Source organism: Thalassophryne amazonica, chromosome 1 (assembly GCF_902500255.1).
Source record: "Thalassophryne amazonica chromosome 1, fThaAma1.1, whole genome shotgun sequence".
Lineage (NCBI taxonomy): Eukaryota > Metazoa > Chordata > Actinopteri > Batrachoidiformes > Batrachoididae > Thalassophryne > Thalassophryne amazonica.
In genome coordinates, this window is record NC_047103.1 from 49,196,133 (window position 1) to 49,218,004 (window position 21,872).

The window sequence follows — 21,872 nt, forward strand, 5'->3', positions numbered from 1 at the left end:
GTGACTTATTATTTGGCCAAAGACATGGTGCCTATTTACTCTGTTGAAAAGGAAGGATTTAATCGCCTCCTCCGCAGATACATAATGCCTTCACGAAAATATTTCTCAAAAACCACCACTCCTACATTATATCAAGAATGTCGCGAAAACAATGACTACAACGGAGTTTTTTGCCTCGACGACAGATTTGTGGAGTAGTCGAGCGACTGAACCATACATCAGCCTCACCGTTCACTACATAACCAGTGACTGGACTTTAAAATCCTCCTGTCTCCAAACGAGTTTTTTTCCTAGAGATCACACAGGTGAAAACATCTCAAATGAGTTAAAGGAGTTTCTTAATGAATGGGAGCTGGACGAGAAGAAACAAGTGTACGTAATCACGGACAGTGGATCTAATGTTGTGAAAGCTGCAGCCCTGAACGAGTGGACGAGAATGGCTTGCTCTGGACACTCGCTGCACAGTGCCATTGGTAAGTGTGCTTTTTTCCCCTCAACTGCACCTTTTACTGCTTTTAGCTAGTGCTGGGCGGTATGACCAAAAATGTATATCACGGTATTTTTCTAAATTATATCGGTTTCACGGTATTTGACAGTATTTTTTCTTTTCAAGCACAACTGGGTGTTTGCCTTATTTTCTAAAGATTTAGAGAATAATTACTGCAATAAAATGGCTTGGAATGGCGTATTCTACTGTTATGAGTGAATATTGTAGAAAAATGAATGTCCACACTAGTATTAATGAAGAGGAATCAGAATGCTTGATTGTTGTAGTCAAAATACAGACCTTTTTATTATGCAAGTTTTCCAACTTAAACATCTTTTGAAAACAATGTAAACTATGTAAACTATATGACTCATGTAACGCCAAAGTAAACTTAGTAACTCCAAAGTAACTGAAGTAAAACTTCTTTATTCCCTGAACATTCAGTAAGGAATCAAATAAATAAATAACAAACAGAAAAGGTGTGCAGCTTGCTTTAACTTTACCTGCAGACGAGGAGGACGAAGCTCGTAGTTTACATTCCTGATATTCCAGGACATGTTTGCGGCTGAGGTGGTGGAGTAAATTGCTCGTGTTTCCTCGTGCTGCTACAACTTTAGCGCAACAGCATTTGCATAGTATTGTAGTTTAGTCAACGTCGGACTTTTTAAACCCCAAGTACTTGCAAACAACAGACACAGCTCCTTGTTTTGGTACAAGTTCTTCCGTTTCAGTTTCTCGTTCTGGTTGTTCAGTTTCAGAACTTGCCCCCTGTTTTGCCATTATGCTCACCGCTAAACATCCGTTCACTCTACACGGGCTGTACTCATGCTGCTTGTTTGGTGCAACCGCTAAACTGTCCCCACTTAAACAATGCCCTGCGGGCACGGTGTTCCGCCGCACTGCGCAACGTACTCACCGGTATGGAGGTATTTCTAAAATTCATATCATACAAAAAAAAAAAAAAACACACACACACACACACACCGGTATTCGGTATGAACCGGTATACCGCCCAGCACTACTTTTAGCTTTGTTATATGTCATTTGTTTTTCTCCAAACAATTACAAAACAAATTAATTACATTTTTTTACATTGAAAATTAAGTAAAATATAATAAAATGTATATACATTACTCACAAAAGTTGGGGATATTATGCTTTCATTCTCAATCTCAATTTATTTATAAAGCACTTTAAAATGCACCAACAACCAAAGCGCTATACACAACAAAAACAGGCAAGTTAAAATCATTTAATAAATAAAAAGTTACAGTTAAAAGCAAAAACACATACACACACACACACACAAAAAAAAAACAGTGTCAAGCTGCGTTAAAAGCCAAAGAGAAAAAATGTGCTTTAAGAGACGATTTAAAAGCAGAGAGAGAATCAGCCTGCCTAATGTGCAAAGGAAGATCATTCCACAGTCTCGGGGCAACGACTGAAAAAGCTCGGTCACCTCTACGCTTCCTCTTTGACCTTGGAATAACCAACAGTGACAAATCAGCTGACCTGAGTGAGCGTGAAGGGGCATATAAATGAAGCAGGTCAGACAGATATAGCGGGGCAAGGCCATGAAGACATTTAAAAACAAATGAAAGAATTTTAAAATCAATTCTAAAAACGAACTGGGAGCCAATGAAGTGAGGCCAAAACCGGTGTAATGTGCTCGCACCTTCTAACACCAGCCAAAAGTCGAGCAGCAGCATTCTGCACCATCTGTAGGCGAGTAAGCAGCGTCTGATTCAGCCCAATATAAAGTGCATTGCAATAGTCCAGGCGATTAGTGATAAAAGCATGGATTAAAATCTCAAAATGATGTCGTGAAAGAAATCGTTTCACCTTGGCCAGTTGTCTAAGTTGACAGAAACTAGACTTGACCACTGACCTAATCTGAGCATCGAAATTAAGATCACTGTCCAGCTTTACACCCAGGTTTATTGCTGTCTGTGTCAGATACTGACTCATGGGACCCAGATCCACATTGATTTTGGAAGTGTCACTAGGTCCAAACAGCAACAGCTCAGTCTTTTTATCATTCAGGTGTAGAAAATTTATGGACAACCATGCCTTAATCTCACCAATGCACTCTAAGAGATGGTTCGCAGAGTATGCATTTTGCCGCTTCAGTGGCAGATAAATTTGACAGTCATCAGCATAAAAATGAAAAGAGATGTCATGTCTCCTAAAAATTGATCCCATTGGGAGTAAACATAAAGAAAAAAGAAGCGGACCAAGTATGGAGCCTTGAGGCACCCCACATGCAAGGGGCGCTGCACAAGATTCAGTAGCTCCAATACGGACACAAAAACTTCTCTCTGAAAGGTAGGATCTAAACCAATCTAAAACAACACCCTTAATGCCCACCCAGTTTTCCAGGCGAGACAAGAGGATCTGATGGTCCACTGTATCGAAGGCCGCTCTTAGATCCAAAAGACAGTGACCAGAATCAGTAGCTATACAAATGTCATTAAAAACCCGCAGCAGTGCCGACTCAGTACTGTGACGGGATTTAAAACCAGACTGAAACAACTCCAGGGTGTCATGATTATTAAGAAAAGAACTCAACATTCTAAAGTCCTTTTTTGAACTGTGAATGCACATTAAATCGATCTGTAAAGATTTTAGTGCATTTTAAAATTTATCTGAAATTTAGAATGAAAGCAGAATATCTCTAACTTTTTGTGAGCAGTGTATTTTTAGTTTTAGTCTTTTTTACATTTTCACATTGTAATGCTGTAAATGAACTTAGTAAAAACATGACTAACACCTGAAAAAAGTTCTTTGTAATAGTGACAGTTTGGATAAAAGCATACAACAGTTTTTAATTCTAGATGATTTAAGTTGTTTCAATTATTCATCCATCCATCCAGTTTCTTCCGCTTTATCCGGAGTCGGGTCGTGGGGGCAGCAGCTCAAGCAAAGGCGCCCAGACCTCCCGATCCACACACACCACACGGGGCAGCAGCTCAAGCAAAAGCCGCCCAGACCTCCCGATCCACACACACCTCCCCCAGCTCCTCCGGGGGAACCCCAAGGCGTTCCCAAGCCAGCCGAGAGATGTAGTCCCTCCAGAGTGTCCTGGGTCTTCCCCGGGGCCTCCTCCCAACGGGATGTGCCCGGAACACCTCTCCAGCGAGGTGTCCAGGGGGCATCCAGAAAAGATGCCCGAGCCACCTCAACTGACTCCTTTCGACATGGAGGAACAGCGGCTCGACTCCGAGCTCCTCACTCTATCTCTAAGGGAGAGCCCAGCCACCCTGCAGAGGAAACTCATCTCGGCCGCTTGTACTCGCGATCTCATTCTTTCGGTCATGAGCCAAATCTCATGACCATAGGTGAGGATCGGAACGTAGATCAATCGGTAAATCGAATGCTTTGCCCCCTACTCAGCTCTCTCTTCACCACGACGGTCCGATACAGCGACTGCATCACTGCAGACGCTGCACCGATCCGTCTATCGATCTCATGCTCCATCCATCCCTCACTCGTGAACAAGACCCCGAGATACTTAAACTCCTCCATTTGAGGCAAGGACACTCCACCGACCTGAAGAGGGCAAAGCACCTTTTTCCGGTCGAGAACCATGGCCTCGGATTTGGAGGTGCTGATTTTCATCTCGGATGCGTCACACTCGGCTGCAAACCGCCCCAGTGCACGCTGAAGGTCCTGATCTGACGAAGCCAACAGAACCACATCGTCTGCAAACAGCAGAGACGAGATTCTGTGGTTCCCAAACCAGACCCCCTCTACACCCTGGCTGCACCTAGAAATTCTGTCCATAAAAATAATGAACAGAACCACTGACAAAGGGCAGCCCTGGCGGAGGCCAACGTGCAGTGGAAACAGGTTTGACTTACTACCGGCGATGCGAACCAAGCTCCTGCTGCAGTCGTACGGGGACCGCATAGCCCTTAGCAAAGGACCCCAGACCCCGTACTCCTGGAGCACCCCCCACAGGGTGCCCCGAGGGACAAGGTCGAATGCCTTCTCCAGATCCACAAAACACGTGGACTGGTTGGGCGAACTCCCATGAACCCTCGAGCATCCGATGGAGCGTGTAGAGCTGGTACAGTGTGCCGCGACCAGGCCAAAAACCACACTGCTCCTCCCAGACCCGAGTTTTTGCCTCTGCAACCGCACGGGCTGCGGCACGCTTGGCCTGCTGGTACCTGTCAGCTGCCTCCGGGGTCCCACCTACCAACAAAGATAAGTAGGACTCCTTCAGCTTGACGGCATCCCTTACTTCCGGCGTCCACCACCGGGTTCGGGGATTGCCACCGTGACAGGCACCAGAGACCTTGTGACCACAGCTACAAGCGGCCGCATCGACAATGGAGGTGAAGAACATGGTCCACTCGGACTCCATGTCTCCAACCTCCCCCGGGATCTGGGAGAAGCTCTCCCGGAGGTGGCAGTTGAAGACCTCGCTGACAGAGGGTTCCGCCAGTCGTTCCCAGCAGACCCTCACGATACGTTTGGGCCTGCCAGGTCTGACTGGCTTTCTCCCCTCCCAGCGGATCCAACTCACCACCAGGTGGTGATCGGTCAACAGCTCTGCCCCTCTCTTCACTCGAGTGTCCGACACACGTGGCCGAAGGCCAGATGATACGACTACAAAGTCGATCATCGACCTCCGGCTCAGGGTGTCCTGGTGCCACGTGCACTTATGGACACCCTTGTGCTCAAACATGGTGTTCGTGATGGACAAACTGTGACTAGCACAGAAGTCCAACAACTGAACACCACTCGGGTTCAGATCGGGGAGGCCATGCTTCCCGATTACCCCCCTTCAGGTCTCACTGTCGCCGCTCACGTGGGCGTTGAAATCCCCCAGGAGAACCATGGAGTCCCCAGTCGGAGCGCTATCTAGTACCCCTCCCAGGGACTCCAAGAAGGTTGGGTACTCTGCACTGCCGCTCGGCCCGTAGGCCAAGACAACGGTGAGAGACCTGTAACCAACCCGAAGGCGTAGAGACGCGACCCTCTCATTCACTGGAGTGAACTCCAACACATGGCGACTGAGCTGGGGAGCAATAAGCAATGCGACCCCAGCTCTCCGCCTCTCCCCGTGGGCAACGCCAGAAAAATGAAGCGTCCAGCCCCTCTCCAGGAGTTGGGTACCAGAGCCCAAGCTGTGCGTGGAGGTGAGCCCAACTATCTCTAGTCGGTATCTCTCAACCTCCCGCACAAGCTCAGGCTCCTTCCACCCCAGCGAGGTGACATTCCACATCCCAACAGCCAGGGGCTGTGAGCATGGACCAGGCCGCCAGGCCACCCGCCCTCGACCACCACCCAATCCTCTCTGCACCCAACCCCCATGGCCCCCTCTGCAGGTGGTGAACCCACGGGAGGGCGGGCCCACGTCGCTCTTTCGGGCTGAGCCCGGCCGGGCCCCATGGGCTAAGGCACGAGCCCCAACCCCAGGCCTGGCTCCAGGATGGGGCCCCGGCTCCGCCATACAGGGTGACGTCTCGGTCCTTGATTTTTTACTGGTCATGAAGGTTCTGAACTGCCCTTAGTCTGACCCGTCACCTAGGACCTGTTTGCCTTGGGAGACCCTACAAGGGGCACAAAGCCCCCGACAACATAGCTCCTAGGATCGTCCGGGTACGGAAACTCCCCCACCACAATAAGGTGGCAGCTAGAGGGGGAGCTCTTTAAACAGCAACTACATTTTAAAACAGTTTAGAAATTTTATATTTTATATTTTTGTTTCAATTAGTACAACTTAAAAACAAACAAACACAAGCCTAATAACAGAGCACAGTCTTGGTTGACAATAGCTGCTACAGCAGATTGTAGACCTATAGGTTGAAAGAAATATTGAATGTATTAACCAAAATCTTTAAACCAAGCCATAACTTTTTGAAATTCAAGCTAAGTTCATGTTTAGAAGGTTCAGCATGTTGCTCATTTTGCTCTGCTTACTTTGCACTGGTCATGTTTTGCATAAATAAAGGCACTTTACATTTACGTAGATACGAATGTATTTATTTACATGGTTCAACTTTATTATTTTTATTACCAGGCTCTTTTAAATATAATTATCGTTATTTTTATCGTTATCGTGATACATTGTAAAATTTATCGTGATAAAGGCTAAGGTCAATATTGCCCAACCCTATATTGCAATATATAGACATAATATGCTGGGCCTGTATGCACGAAGCAGCCTAAGACTAAAAATAGCTCCTAGTGACGTTACTCTAAGAAAAATCTTATAATCCCTCAAATTCTTAGACATTTCTCAGAATCTTCCCTTGGTAAGATGAAAGTTGACCACAAAGCACCTTAGGCCTTAAGAGGGCTCCTAAGGTGCCAAACTTGTAAGAGTAGTGAGGAGGACTTTCAATCGACTAAAATGTTTTTTCCTCCCAAATTAAGATATCCTGCGTTCTTTATGAACTGCATGCTGACATGCAGTACAGCCAGCTGAAGAGCTCAGCTCAGAGCTATGGCATGACATTCATGCCAATAATGTCTGAAATGAAATGCTTTTGACAAAAACTACAGATTTTGCTTATTTCTATATATGTCCAGAGATCAAGGATCCAGTGACCAATTTCATATTTATTTACTTTAAGATTCAATAAAATGTTGACATAGAAAACCTGTAAAGCCTACTTTTAGTACACAGAACATTCACAAGAGGTATTGATAAGGGAATCGGATTGATAAGTGGAATGGATAATGGTATTGATAAAATCTTATCAATACCCATCCCTATGCACCTTCTTCCCACATTCAAGGACCTTAGGAGCACGTGCGGGTGTGAATGTGTTTGCCTATCTATGCGTGTCCTGTGACAAATTGGGCAACTGACATTTTTTTGCTGTAAAACTTGACAACAAATCACGACTTTACGACCACTCCAAAAATCAGAGACCAGTTGTACACTGTATGAAAAAAACAGGCCTGGTTATTCACTGAACTTTACAAGGCAGACTACTCTTGAAGTCTTAGTGGTTTAGAAAGAAATGGTTTAGGCTGTATTTAAAGTTCATCTGAGGAGTAATCAAAGTCTGTTAATGCAGGAGTAAATTCATTTTAATCATTTTATTTCAAATAAGCAGATCAAACACAAAAGATCGTAAAAAGACAGCAACCCTGCTACAACCCCTGGCAATATTTATGGAATCACCGGCCTCAGAGGATGTTCATTCAGTTGTTTAATTTTGTAGAAAAAAAAGCAGATCACAGACATGACACAAAACTAAAGTCATTTCAAATGGCAACTTTCTGGCTTTAAGAAACACTATAAGAAATCAGGAAAAAAAACTGTGGCAGTCAGTAACGGTTACTTTTTTAGACCAAGCAGAAGGAAAAAAAAAATATGGACTCACTCAATTCTGAGGAATAAATTATGGAATCACCCTGTAAATTTTCATCCCCAAAACTAACACCTGCATCAAATCAGATCTGCTCGTTAGTCTGCATCTACAAAGGAGTGATCACACCTTGGAGAACTGTTGCACCAAGTGGACTGACATGAATCATAGCTCCAACACAAGAGATGTCAATTGAAAAAGGAGAGGATTATCAAACTCTTAAAAGAGGGTAAATCATCACACAATGTTGCAAAAGATGTTGGTTGTTCAGTCAGCTGTGTCTAAATTCTGGACCAAATACAAACAACATGGGAAGGTTGTTAAAGGCAAACATACTGGTAGACCAAGGAAGACATCAAAGCGTCAAGACAGAAAACTTAAAGCAATATGTCTCAAAAATCGAAAATGCACAACAAAACAAATGAGGAACGAATGGGAGGAAACTGGAGTCAACGTCTGTGACCGAACTGTAAGAAACCGCCTAAAGGAAATGGGATTTACATACAGAAAAGCTAAACGAAAGCCATCATTAACACCTAAACAGAAAAAAACAAGGTTACAATGGGCTAAGGAAAAGCAATCGTGGACTGTGGATGACTGGATGAAAGTCATATTCAGTGATGAATCTCGAATCTGCATTGGGCAAGGTGATGATGCTGGAACTTTGGTTTGGTGCCGTTCCAATGAGATTTATAAAGATGACTGCCTGAAGAGAACACGTAAATTTCCACAGTCATTGATGATATGGGGCTGCATGTCAGGTAAAGGCACTGGGGAGATGGCTGTCATTACATCATCAATAAATGCACAAGTTTACGTTGATATTTTGGACACTTTTCTTATCCCATCAATTGAAAGGATGTTTGGGGATGATGAAATCATTTTTCAAGATGATAATGCATCTTGCCATAGAGCAAAAACTGTGAAAACATTACTTGCAAAAAGACACATAGGGTCAATGTCATGGCCTGCAAATAGTCCGGATCTTAATCCAACTGAAAATCTTTGGTGGAAGTTGAAGAAAATGGTCATGAGAAGGCTCCAACCTGCAAAGCTGATCTGGCAACAGCAATCAGAGAAAGTTGGAGCCAGATTGATGAAGAGTACTGTTTGTCACTCATTAAGTCCATGCCTCAGAGACTGCAAGCTGTTATAAAAGCCAGAGGTGGTGCAACAAAATACTAGTGATGTGTTGGCGCATTCTTTTGTTTTTCATGATTCCATAATTTTTTCCTCAGAATTGGGTGAGTCCATATTTTTTTTCCCTCTGCTTGGTCTAAAAAAGTAACCGTTACTGACTGCCACAATTTTTTTCCTGATTTCTTATAGTGTTTCCTAAAGCCAGAAAGTTGCCATTTGAAATGTCTTTAGTTTTGTGTCATGTCTGTGATCTGCTTTTTTTCTACATAATTAAACAACTGACTGAACATCCTCCGAGGCCGGTGATTCCATAATTTTTGCCAGGGGTTGTATTTAAAACAAGCACCACAAAGTACAGAGATGACTGCACAACTAGGGGCAGTACTCCGACACAATCCAAAAACAAAAGGGATCTGAAAGGGGGATTATACTGAGTACTTTTTCATAAATACCTTGGACCCAAATGCTTATTTATTCCTGTATTAATTAACTTTCTTTGGGCGTAAAGGTCGTTGTAGTTGGTGACCCTCAGCCTCACCCCGCCCCTCCTTCACCATCTCCCAGCACAGCCTGGCATCTCCCACATCACTATAACAACCAGAGCCGTAACGCACCACAATAAACCCCTCGGGTCCCATTTCAACAAAGACAGAAAAATCATTCCAAACTGTAATAGGCACATTTTAGGCACAAATAAAACAAAACACATGGTTCTTATTTAGAATTACTTGTGAATTTATAGTTTTTTTTGCTCACCGTGCTCATAGCTGCTTATATCCTGACCTCACATCAGCAGGTGATTTTTAAGGTTAGCCATAATGATGTCCGGAGTCTTCAAAACGGGAACAGGAGCTCCAAAAGTTCCTTCGTCGTATTCTCCGACCACACGTACAAACATGTCGGATAGACACGCAGTATAAAAGCGCTACCAGTTAACTACTTACCCGCAAAAGTGGAACAGCGAACGGACTGACTGATTTCTGAACGCAGCGAGCTAACAAGCTAACTTAGTGATAAACTTAGAAACTGCTCAACGTCGCGACCTCTTTGGTTTAGTTTTTTTTTTTTTTTTTTTTTCTAGATCGGGTTCAGTAACTAACACAGTAGTAGTAGTCGAGTAGGACAACCATAAAGTCCCCACGACTTCTTCCAGCGCTGCTCAAATAAAATCCATAACTTCGCAGAAGGTGGCAGCGAAAAGGTTTTCTTGTAGGATTGAGTTCGCGAGCATCATCAATACACTTGTTGCACTGTTTGCAAAGAGGCGGAGCCCCGGTGGGGACGAGATTTCTGACAGCCAATCGTAAGTGGAGTAGATAAGCCTGTGCACTTAAACCACGCCTACCTTGGAAGGCTCCTCGTTGAATGAAAGACAGCAGTGTCTGGCTTCCTGCACTTCTTTCAACTCAAATAAAGACTGGACCTTCCAGTTGCGCTGTCTTCTTGTGTCATGCCAAGACAGCTAATATGTCGGGTATTTTTCCTGTGCGTGCCCATCCCCAAAAATGAGAAGACAGACTCAATGACTCTGTGAATATGTCTGTGCCATAACACAATAAAGAAAGCAATACTTTAACTGTAAGAAAAAACAAAGACACAAGCAAAATCTTTGCATTAACGTTTAATATCACAGTTCTTTCATTTGCAAATTACTGACAGTGACAAATATTTGTGATCTATCATCCATTTAATTATATACATGTTCAGGATCCCCTGTGAAACCAAAAGGGCACTCAGAGAGTGCAAGCCTCTGCCAAGGTTCTGCAGTGTTCGATTTATGTCTCTGTTAGTGTTAGCACTTTCCTTTGATTGCTTCCTTTTACCATTGTAAGATGGTTATTTCTTTGATCTCTTTGCTGAGATCCCCACTGGTGACCTTTGATGCTGAGTGCTCGTCTTTGTTTCTGATTGCTGACCTGTGACCATGATCCAAATCTTTGTTTCTGCTCATCTTTCATTGCTGATCTTTGATCCTGACCTTTGATCCAAATTGCTGACCTTTGGCACCGATCACAGAGCTTTAATCTTGATTGCTGTCCTTTGATCATCATCACTATTTTTTATCATGTCCTTTGATTGTGATTGCTGACCTTTGTTACTGACGATAGATCCTGATTGCTGAACCATGATCCCATTCTTTGATCCTGATTGCAGATCTTTGAACCTAATTAACGAGTTCATGTTTTCATCAGTTTGTTGTTTACATGTTTGATTATTTTTGACAAAGTCCAAAGACAAGACCCCTTGATCCGAGCACTGCCTTTGAGCATTGATTTGTCATCAGGACTCAAGATCAAGCAGCTCATCCTGTCCTTTGATTTTGATCAAAGAACTAATCAGCAATTCAGATTAAATTGAATTGAATTACAGGATTAACTCAATCAGGATCAGAGATGAATGATCAAAGACAGGATTGGGATTCTAAAGACTTGGACCACAAGCAAAGACACTGGCATTGCCATCCACCGCTGTCCAGCAACCTCATGGCTCCTTAAACTATTTCCAGATGTGTATATATATATATATATATATATATATATATATATACTTGTTTTTTATTGGTTTTCACAAATTATAACAAACAATACAAAATACACAGAACAATTGGTCAGTTGTCATCAATATACATTGTCCATTTTTCCCAAAAGTCTTCGTATTTAGCTTCTTGCAACCTTAAAATAAAGGTAAGTCTGTCCATACTGTGAATTTCTTCAACAATGTCCATCCAGTTTTTAACTGTGGGGGAGTTCTTGTTTGTACCATTTACATGTGATGGCTTTTTTTTTTTTTTTTTTTTTTTTTTTTGCTGCTGCCAACAAAATTTTAAATAAGTATACATGTTTTTTCTGAATCCCTGCTCCCATTACATACCCAAAGTATAATGTCAGTATTGTTCTTGGTATATTGTACCCAAATACCTTTTCAATTTCACTACCAACATCTTCCCAAAATTGGGACAAGTTTTGACACTGCCAGAAGATGTGTGCATGTCCCATATCCTGCTCTCCACACTTTCTCCAGCAGGGTTGGTGCAAGGATAGTGATGCCTTTTTTTTATCTTTGGTGTAATAAAATATCTCACTAAATTTTTCCAACAGTAAATTTTCCAATTTCTTGAGCTAGTTGTAGTTACTTGAGATTTGCAAATATTATACCACATGTCATTACTTATGTCCTCCTGCAACTCCTTTACCCATTTATCTCTAATATACAGTGTTGATGTTTTCCTATTAACTATCAGTCCTTTATACAACTTTGATATGGCTTTACTACTTTTGTTTTATATGCATCATTTAATATTTGTGTCATTGCATTCATTTCACATGGGAGGTTTGGCTTTACTTCTTTTAAATAATGCCAGATGACTCTTGACCTCACAGGCTAAGATCCCAGAGGCATAACTGTCACTGCAGAGATAAACCAATCTCTCAACAACTTCAGCACTTTCACCACATGCAGACAGACTGCTGATGGCTAAGGCCAAGAAGCCTGGATAAATCACAGCTATGGGCTGGACACTGCCAGCTATGTTTAAACTGACATGACATCAGATAGCTGATATCTGCAAAGGGTACCTTCACTGGTCAAAAGCCTTTTGAGTGCCTTCCATCAAACCAGTTAGCATTACAAAGAGAAGTAGCATTAACCCAAGGTCACTATGGAGCCTCACAAGTTAGCTAAGTGCTAAATAGCATCAGTTAGAGTACAAACCAACTCACAATTTATCAACATGTGACATTGCATATGATCCACTGAACATGAGAAGGTCTGCCTATAAAGTGACAATGCTAAGGACACATCTCTCTTATATATATTCTAAAGATCAAATATTTGATCATATACTGTGCTAAAGTGCTACATATATCTCACACTTTAGCACAGTGCACTGTGCTAAAGTGCGAGATCTCGCACTTAAAGTGCGCATAGCACAATGCTGTGTGTGTGCGTGTGTGTGTGTGTGTATGTGTGTGTGTGTGTATTCTAAAGATTAAATATTCGGTCATATACAGTGCCCCTAAAGGCACTAGTTTCCAATTCCACACATTTTTAGTTTGGAAAAAATTTGAAGGTCAATGTCCTGTTAGAAGTGGCTTTTCATAAGCTAACTTAAATATGATCAAATGTCAGGAGTATGTATTTAGTTCATGCACTTGAACTGATGCCTTTTGTTGTGTTGTCAGTTTTTTTTTTTTTTTTTTCAAATTTTTCAGTTTCTAAATTCTTTTTCAGATAATTTTCACAGAACATCGGTTATCTGTGATATGCACAATTTGTCATTGCTTTGTGGTACTTGGTTTCTAACTGATAACTGGAAGATAGACAAAAAGGCATAAAATTGGAGCCTCTGTCCAATTTTGGTGGTGTAGTTAAATCCATAACAAAAAAATAAGAGTGATTGAGGCACTTTTGATTGAGATATAACGCAAAATGTACACCAAATGGGCTTTTCAATATTAAATTCAAATGTCCACAAAATCCACAATCCGGATCAAACTTTCAGTTAACAGTGAGTGCCAGTCTGCACTTCACTTTCAAATATGAGAATGATTGGGGCATGTTTGATTAAGAAATAATGTAAAATATCTGTTAAATGAGGTTTTCAATGGCCACAAAATCTGTAATCCGGATCAGATACAGATCAAACTTATACCATCCTACATAACGCTGTCATATATGAAAGAAATTCAATCTTTTTTGACAGTTCTGAATTTTTGAAAATTCATTCAGTGTTAAAGGATAGGGATTTTCCAATATTTTTCCTGACTTTGACCTTTGACTTATGACCTTGAAAATGTAATCAGTTTTGGATCAGGATATGAATCCTCTGTAAAAAATAAAATAAAATAAAATAAAAAATCATAACGGTATATTAAAAATTATGGGTTCCAGACTGTTCACAAACAAACAAACAAATAGGGGTGAAATCATAACCGCCACCCTACTTCTTTGGCGGATGTACTTGTTCTGGATCAAAATCTTCATCAAAATTTCAAAATCCACCCATCACAAAATCCATTGAAATCCATATTGCTGTGAGATTTCTGGGCAACCAAAAAAGTAAATACAAACTTTATAATGCAAGTTAATACCCCTTGATTGATGTCTATGATTTTACATTTCTGGGTTCATGAACCCAGTAATCCTAAAGTCTCAGCCTTCCTTTCTTATGCCTCAAACAGCAGGAACCCTGAGAAGGTAGTATCATCATCTTCATCAGCAAAAAGTCCATTGTAGAGTTCTCCGCCGACCACCTGCAGCCACACTTTGTCCCTCACCTCCAGGTGCAGAACAGCGCCCCCTGCTGCCTGGTCCTCACTACTCTGGTAGTTATCTGCTGTGTGGATAATCTTTGCTCCATTTTTCATTAGAGCCACTTTGACATTTCTGGAATAAACAGTGATGTGGTAAGTAAAGAAGTAAGCACCTGTGACAGAGCATGTAAATCTTCCTGTTTGTGGATCATAATGATTCTGTTCGTTGTAAATAATCTTGTCAAACCGGATTGGTACATTTACTGCTGGGAGCTTGGTGTTTGTGGTAAGACCAACACAGAAGGCACTTTTAGACAAAACAACTAGCTCTCCCTTTTCACCTCTGTCACCCTTCTCTCCTTGAAGTCCTCTGTCCCCACGGTAGCCAATATTGCCTTTAGGACCTGGAACACCAATATCCCCTTTAGGTCCTGGTCTGCCAGGGATTCCAATTGGTCCCTGAATGCCTCTCTCTCCTCGAAGGCCAATTTCCCCTTTTAGACCCTCCGGTCCAGTAGGACCAACTTCACCTTTTGGTCCCTGGGGTCCAGTCAGGCCAAGCTCTCCTTTACTTCCTTTTTGACCAATCAGCCCTTGGACTCCTTGGGGTCCCATTTTCCCAGGATGTCCCTGATCTCCGTTATCACCCCTTTTCCCTTTTAGTCCAACTGGGCCAACAGCACCTACAATAAACAAACACCCAAAAAGTCTCACACCTCTTTGACATTTCCCCGAGTCAAACAAAGTACAACAAATACATTAAGAGTTTTAATTACAGTGCATGCAAAGTAATAAACATTACATAGCACATTTTTCCTATGGTGCATTGAATAGTCTTGATTTGATACAAAACAACTTCCTTTTTGCATGACATCACCATATAGTGAAAGATGGGTATTTAATTATGATTCTTTTCATTCTGTTGCCGTAGGGGTGGTGGCTGAGTGATTACTGCACTTGGCTTCAATGCAGAAGGTTCATGGTTCAAACCCCACCCCTGCCACATTTCTCCATGTAATGTGGAGATGCATCATGAAGGACATCCAGCGTAAAACCTGTGCCAATTCAATATGCAGATCAACCTTGGATTTGCTGTGGCGACCCCAAGTGCAAACAAGGGAGCAGCCAAAGGGATTTACTATGTGAAAATAAAAGTACTGAATTGCTGATCTGTTGCTCAAATACAACAACAGATTATTAAATTGGAGCCAATAGAAAAACCAAGAGTTTTTGGTAGTTTTCAAGAAAAATATTTAACTAGATTTGCAAGCAAATATTAAGGGTACAAGCACCCCTGCGCCACCACGGATACAGGCCTACCTCAAACAGAGATCACGGAGAATCCTCAGGCAAGATCTACATGAATTTTAGAGCATGTTATTGCTCTGAAATTAATAGAAATATATTTTGCAGCGCAATCTAGCGGTGCAGTTCCACCAAATTTGGCATTGTAGTTACAAAAGAGGTCATTTGTACACGTCAAATATCATGCCATTAGGTTATCCCCTTAACAAGAAAACCCATCATAAAATAAATAGCTTTCTATATTGTCAAACTCAAAGCAAAAACATTGCAAACAGAGCAAATAATGGCCAAATTTCTCAGAATTATGAAGCACAGAACATTTTGACACTAATCTGGACTTTCTGTGTCAAAAATCCAAAGACGAGTTCATGTCTGCCTATTTTGCATATTTCAAAATCTTGCAAAAAATGCATCAAGGCACAAATGGGTGTGGCCTATACCAGTGAAAAGAGCTCACTCCACCGACCCCAGCAGTGTAAAGTTTTCCTGTGTGTCTGAAATTTCACAAGTTGTTTTTGTCAAAACTTATTTATTCTTTATAGCGCCACATAGCTGTTTTTACCAGGCATTTTCTGTATATGTCCAGGTTGTTCTGTGTTCTCCTAACCTGACAAATTCACCATTAATCCCATTAATGAGAAAACCCATCATTAATTAAATAGCAACACAAATGGTAAAACTCAAAGTCAAGAACCTTAACAAAGTAAAAAAAAATAATAATAATAATTTGACGATTTCCAGTCAAATTTTTCAGTCACTCTCCAGAGAATGTTTTGACACCAATCTGGCCTTTCTGCATCAAAAATCCAGAGACGAGTTTGCGTCAGCTTATTTTCCATATTTTGCAAATTGCAAAAAAAACCAATTAGGCACAAAGGGGCGTGTCTTAAACCACTGCAAAGAGCTTAATCCAAAGATCGTAGTTTATGTGCGATGGATCAGAATTTATTAGAAGTTGTTTTTTCAAAGCAGTTTTATTATTTATAGCGCCACCTAGCGTTTTTTACTGGATATTTTCTTACACACAGACAGTTTGCACTGTGCTCTACACCAGTGATTTTCAACCTTTTTTGAGCCGCGGCACCCTTTTTATATTTACAAAATCCTGCGGCACACCACCAACCAAAATAATATTATAATGCTATTACCTCTGGTTTTGCGCAAAACCCAAATATCATTATTATTATTATTAATAGAAAATCGATACAGAAAACACCACATTTCGAAAATCCTCAAGCATTTTGCGCTCTGATCTCAAGTAGGGCTGTCACGATTAGGAATTTCTGGAGACGATTGTCAAATAATTGCGATTGACGAATATATTGTATATATTTTTTTCTTTTTTTTCCCCTTCTTTATATTCTACTATTGTAGTATAATTACACAACTCTGGAAGAACGTTTGGCTTCTGTGAGTGGAGAAACTGGGAATGGTGCAACATTTTTATTTTTATCTTCATTTTACATACAGTCCCAACTTTTTCTGATTTGTGGTTGTTTCTGTTGCATTTCTGAAATTGTTTCTCCTCATCAGTCACGTTTTGTGCTTAAACACTGCATTAAGCTCAAGATTGAACAAATAAATACCTTTGGAAAATAACAGCTGTTAAAGTTCAGAGTTCTCACCTGCTTTTTGTGATCTGTGCGTTTGAACATTGTTTTTTTTTTTGTGGCTCAGTTCATTCATATATTCTCATTTTTTAAATATGTTTTTAAAGATATCTGACCATTTATTTCATCTCATGATCTCATAAATTCAGCATACGACGCGCACATGGTGTGAACAGGACGGTAACGGCAGAATCACACCTTTAGAGAAAGTTCAGAGAGAAGTAAAGGCAGCTTCACGTTTTCGTTTTGTTAACATGTTCACTCCATTTAAAATCCTCTCTCTGCTCCGCGCTCGCTGCGCACTGAACGTGTCGCGCCTGCATTCAGGAATCTCCCTCACCCACCCCCTCCCCTCCCCTCCCTCACCCACCCCTCCCCTCCCTCACCCACCCCCTCCCCTCCCCTCCCTCACCCACCCCTCCCCTCCCTCACCCACCCCCTCCCCTCCCTGACCCACCCCCTCCCTCACCCATCCCTCCCCTCCCCTCCCTCACCCACCCCTCCCCTCCCTCACCCACCCCTCCCTCACCCACCCCTCCCCTCCCTCACCCACCCCCTCCCCTCCCTGACCCACCCCCTCCCTCACCCATCCCTCCCCTCCCCTCCCTCACCCACCCCCTCCCTCGCAGTCTGCAGCCTGTTAACTCCGCGCGCGCGCACACAGGCACAGACACACACACCGACAGCTCCGCATTTTAGACGGCTTTTGAAGGAGACGGCACTGTTTTAATCGGCCGTCAGCCTCCTTGTTATTGTCCCGCCTTAAGACGAGAGCGAGGCTGCAGCACGTTTGACATCAGATTCTGTCGTTTTATGCTTTGTGGATAAAATAAATAATTCACGGTAATCGCGAATATGAAAAATACCCACGGCACCCCGGTTGAGAATCACTGCTCTACACAACACAAACAGCATTCTGGTTGAAGCTGGTAAATTTGGCAGCATTTGGTCCATCCATTAGTGAGAGTGCATTTTGAGTTGCTTCGGCTAAAAGAATAAAAAATAAATAAATAAATAAGAGGTCATTTATCATCATCTTTGGTCTAACAGTAAAACAGCACCTTGTAGGACTCTCAGGGAAAATCTACATGAAATTTTGAGCAATTTGTACCTTCGAAATTCAAAGAAAACATGCTTTACAGCGCCATCTAGTGGCGCAGGTCGACCAAATTTGGCACTGCAACTCTAACAGAGGCCATACATAAATATACTTAACTGATTTCTTGCCGTTCGGTGATCCCATTAATGAGATAATGCATCACGTAATAAAGAGCATCATACATGGTCAAACCCAAAGCCATAAAAATTGCAAAAACAGCAACACAATTTTAAGGTTTTTGGTCCAACTATTGAGATTCAAGAACCAGAGAACATTTTGAGACCAATCTAGCTTTTCTACACCAAAATTCCAGAGATAAATTTTGTTTGTGCCAATTTTCCATATTTTGCAATATTGAAAAAAATAAATTGAATTTGAATGTGCATGGCTGACAGTTACAACAGGCCCACTCCACCGATTGCAACAATATACAGTTTTCCTATGGCTGACCCCATGGATCTAAATTTAATAGTGTTAACACGTTTTTATTAATTATAGCGCCACCTAGCGTTTTTCACCAGCCATTGTCTGAATACGGTGAGTTTTTCCTGACATATGCCAACCCTGTAAATTTCACATTTCACCTCTGCCTGGTTTAGGCTGCCCAGGCAGTTTTTGTGCCTAGAAAAAACCAACATACAAAACAAAAACCAGCTCAAAACAATAGAGTCCTTTGATCAGCTTTGCAAGTGCTTGGACCCTAAATACATCAATAAAAATTTGTGGTCTGTGAACAATGTCCGTAAAAATCTGTTCTTGAACCTCCTTGCTTGCTTAGACACAGTGAGGACAGATTTCAATGGGGTCTAAGGTCAAAACAGTCATCCCCCTCCAAAAAAAGTTCAGTTGGATCAAAGAGAAACTTGAGGTCCCAAAATCATTTAAGCCCAAAATCTGCACTGTAGCCTCAGTGATTACTGAGCTACAGCAATAGACCAGTTTAATAAGGCCAAAGTTCAAAACATGGGTATAATCATGTTATTTCCAGGAAAATGTTCAGTTGGATCAAACAGAAACTTGTAGTCTCTGGGCAGTGGAAACCAAAAACCTATTCTCTAGCCTGAGTGGTTACCGAGTGAGGAGAGATTTCATTAGTTTCAAAGTCCAAGAAAGCATTTTTGGTATTTTTCAAGAAAAATATTCAGTGAGATCAAGTACGTATAAACTTGCTGTGGTGTCCCCGAGTAATTTAAGACCAACTCTGCTCTCTAAGCTCAATGATTACAGAGTTACATCAGTGGGCCATTTTATCAGAAGCAAAACTTCAAAATAAAAGTTTTCTTTAATTTTCAGGAAAAATATTCAATTACAGCAAATATAAAATAGAAATTTAGGGTTTCTAAGCAGTTAAAGAAGAAATTCTGCCCTATATTATTGGAGGAGCTTGAGATCTGACTAGTAATGTTCCTTTAGAAGTGATAGAACCTGATATATGATACAATATACTTTACTGTCCCCAAAGGGAAATTTGTCTTGGACTTCAAGTGCTCTGCAAACATTTCTGTCTCAAATACAACAACAACAACAACAACAAAACAGGACACTGCTTGCATGCCTATGGAAAATTCCTGAGATATGGCCTAATGTCTACTGGAGCACCACTGGAAGCATGCACAGCTGGACAGCTGGAACAGAACACACAGTGAATTAATCTGATTGGTGTGCATGCAGTTTGCAGAGGTGATGCAGTGGGACTGAAAACAAAGATAATTTCACGACTATACAATTTTTATTCTTCATTGCCACTGTACATTTGCCACAATCATACCAGTTTCTCCTTTGTCTCCCTTGATGCCATCTTTGCCTGGTAATCCACTTGGCCCAACCTCACCTTTCATCAAAGAAATGATAAATGTCTGTGAAGCTGAGGTATACAACATATGGGAAAAGACTGTATAATGTGTCAGGCTATGAAGAGAAATTCTTCAGAAATTGATTATTTTAACTTACCTCGATCACCTTTGTCACCCCCGAGTCCGTCTCGGCCGTCCCTACCAGGTGTTCCATTGTGTCCAGGATCTCCAGGTATTCCAGGGTGTCCACAAATACACCCTTTCCCATCATTTGTTTCCTGTGCAACACACCTGATGGCCAATAGAAGAAGGAGCACACAAGCAACAGGAATCTTCATCTGCAGCATTGTTCTAGATGCACTGTTTGCATAAAAATAACCTATCACACCCACACTTCATAAACTCATATGTAAATATGCACATAAACCAATAACTCTACAGCCCTATCTTTTAACAGTCCCAATCAGAACTGCAGCAGTGGAAGAACATACAAAAGCCAAGACACAAACACAAACTGGACATGGACTTTGGACAAAAGTGATCTGCTCACTGAACCACTTCACTGGTTTGTCTGTGTTTTTGATTAACTTACTTATGTATCACCTGTGCTGCTTTTTTTCCAGTCTATTCAGCATAATAATAAACTCAGACTGAGGAACAAATGTCAAAAAAGGCACAGCTTTCTGTTTGTATATGTACCCCACTCGGGCAGCACGGTGGATTACTGGTTAGCACTGTTGCCTCACAGCGAGAAGGTCATGGGTTCAATTCCCGCCTGTGGCCTTTCTGTGTGGAGTTTGCATGTTCTCCCCGTGTTTGCATGGGTTTCCTCCGGGTGCTCCGGTTTCCTCCCACATCCAAAGACATCCAGGTTAGGTGGACTGGAATCTTTAAATTGTCCATAGGTGTGCGAGTGGGTGTGGATGTGTTTGTTTGTTTGTTTGTGGCCCTGTAACAGACTGGCGTCCTGTCCTGGGTGTACCCCGCCTCACGCTCTATATGCTGGGATAGCCTCCAGCCCTCCGTGACCCTTAATTGGACTAAGTGGTTGAAGATGAGTGTGTGAGTGTGTGTGTGTGTGTGTGTGTGTGTGTGTGTGTGTGTGTGTGTGTGTGTGTGTGTGTGTGTGTGTGTGTATATACCCTACTCTCCCATTAGGGGGCCCAGGGCTATCCACGCAAAATTCTGTGTGAAGAGGGGGTGGGCCAATGCACGAACGTGGTCAATATCAAGCAATTTCAATAAAATGTCTAATTTCATCACAAATACAAAATATATCACAAATAACTTGCCTGATTGTGCCCATTTTTTTGTCCTTTTCTCATTCATTAAGTGTATTCCATGTAATTTAATTTCAGGTGGCTGTTCAACCAGTTTTCCTCAAAAAAAGGGGGTGGGTTGATGCTTGGCCCTGTTCTCCCACTTAGAAATCGTGGGGGGGTCTGAAATTTTCATCTTAGGTGCATGTCCACTGTGAGAGACATAATCTAAAAAAAGAAAAATCAGGAAATCACAATGTATGATTTTTTTTTTATAATTTATTTGTATCTTACTGCTGCAAATAAGTATTTGAACACCTGTGAAAATCAATGTTAATATTTGGTACAGTAGCCTTTGTTTGCAATTACAGAGGTCAAAGGTTTCCTGTAGTTTTTCACCAGGTTTGCACACACTGCAGCAGGGATTTTGGTCCTCTCCTCCATACAGATCTTCTCAAAATCTTTCAGGTTTGGAGTTTCAGCTCCCTCCAAAGATTTTCTATTGAGTTCAGGTCTGGAGACTGGCCAGGCCACTCCAGGACCTTGAAATGCTTCTTACGGAGTCCCTCCTTAGTTGCCCTGGCTGTGTGTTTGGG

At 41.9% G+C, this 21,872-nt stretch overlaps 1 protein-coding gene across 1 annotated transcript; it reads right to left on the reverse strand.

The window, feature by feature from the left end:
* Window positions 1–13,870: 13,870 nt before the first annotated feature.
* On the reverse strand, window positions 13,871–20,709 carry c1qtnf9 (C1q and TNF related 9). The gene is made up of 3 exons (XM_034169535.1): window positions 20,175–20,709; window positions 19,993–20,055; window positions 13,871–14,893 (listed from the first exon to the last, which is right to left on the reverse strand). Exons 1-3 carry the CDS (start codon window positions 20,362–20,364, stop codon window positions 14,124–14,126), a joined length of 1,023 nt encoding a protein of 340 aa, XP_034025426.1. The 5' UTR covers window positions 20,365–20,709; the 3' UTR covers window positions 13,871–14,123.
* Window positions 20,710–21,872: the final 1,163 nt, after the last annotated feature.

What these genes read in the sequence shown, in the direction of transcription:
- c1qtnf9 (XM_034169535.1), bottom strand. Translation starts at nt 20,364, where the DNA reads ATGCTGCAGATGAAGATTCCTGTTGCTTGTGTGCTCCTTCTTCTATTG. An exon ending in GGGTGACAAAGGTGATCGAG is followed by an intron (nt 20,056 to 20,174) that starts GTAAGTTAAAAT and finishes CTTTGATGAAAG; the next exon opens with GTGAGGTTGGGCCAAGTGGA. An exon ending in GGGAGACAAAGGAGAAACTG is followed by an intron (nt 14,894 to 19,992) that starts GTATGATTGTGG and finishes TGTTTATTGTAG; the next exon opens with GTGCTGTTGGCCCAGTTGGA.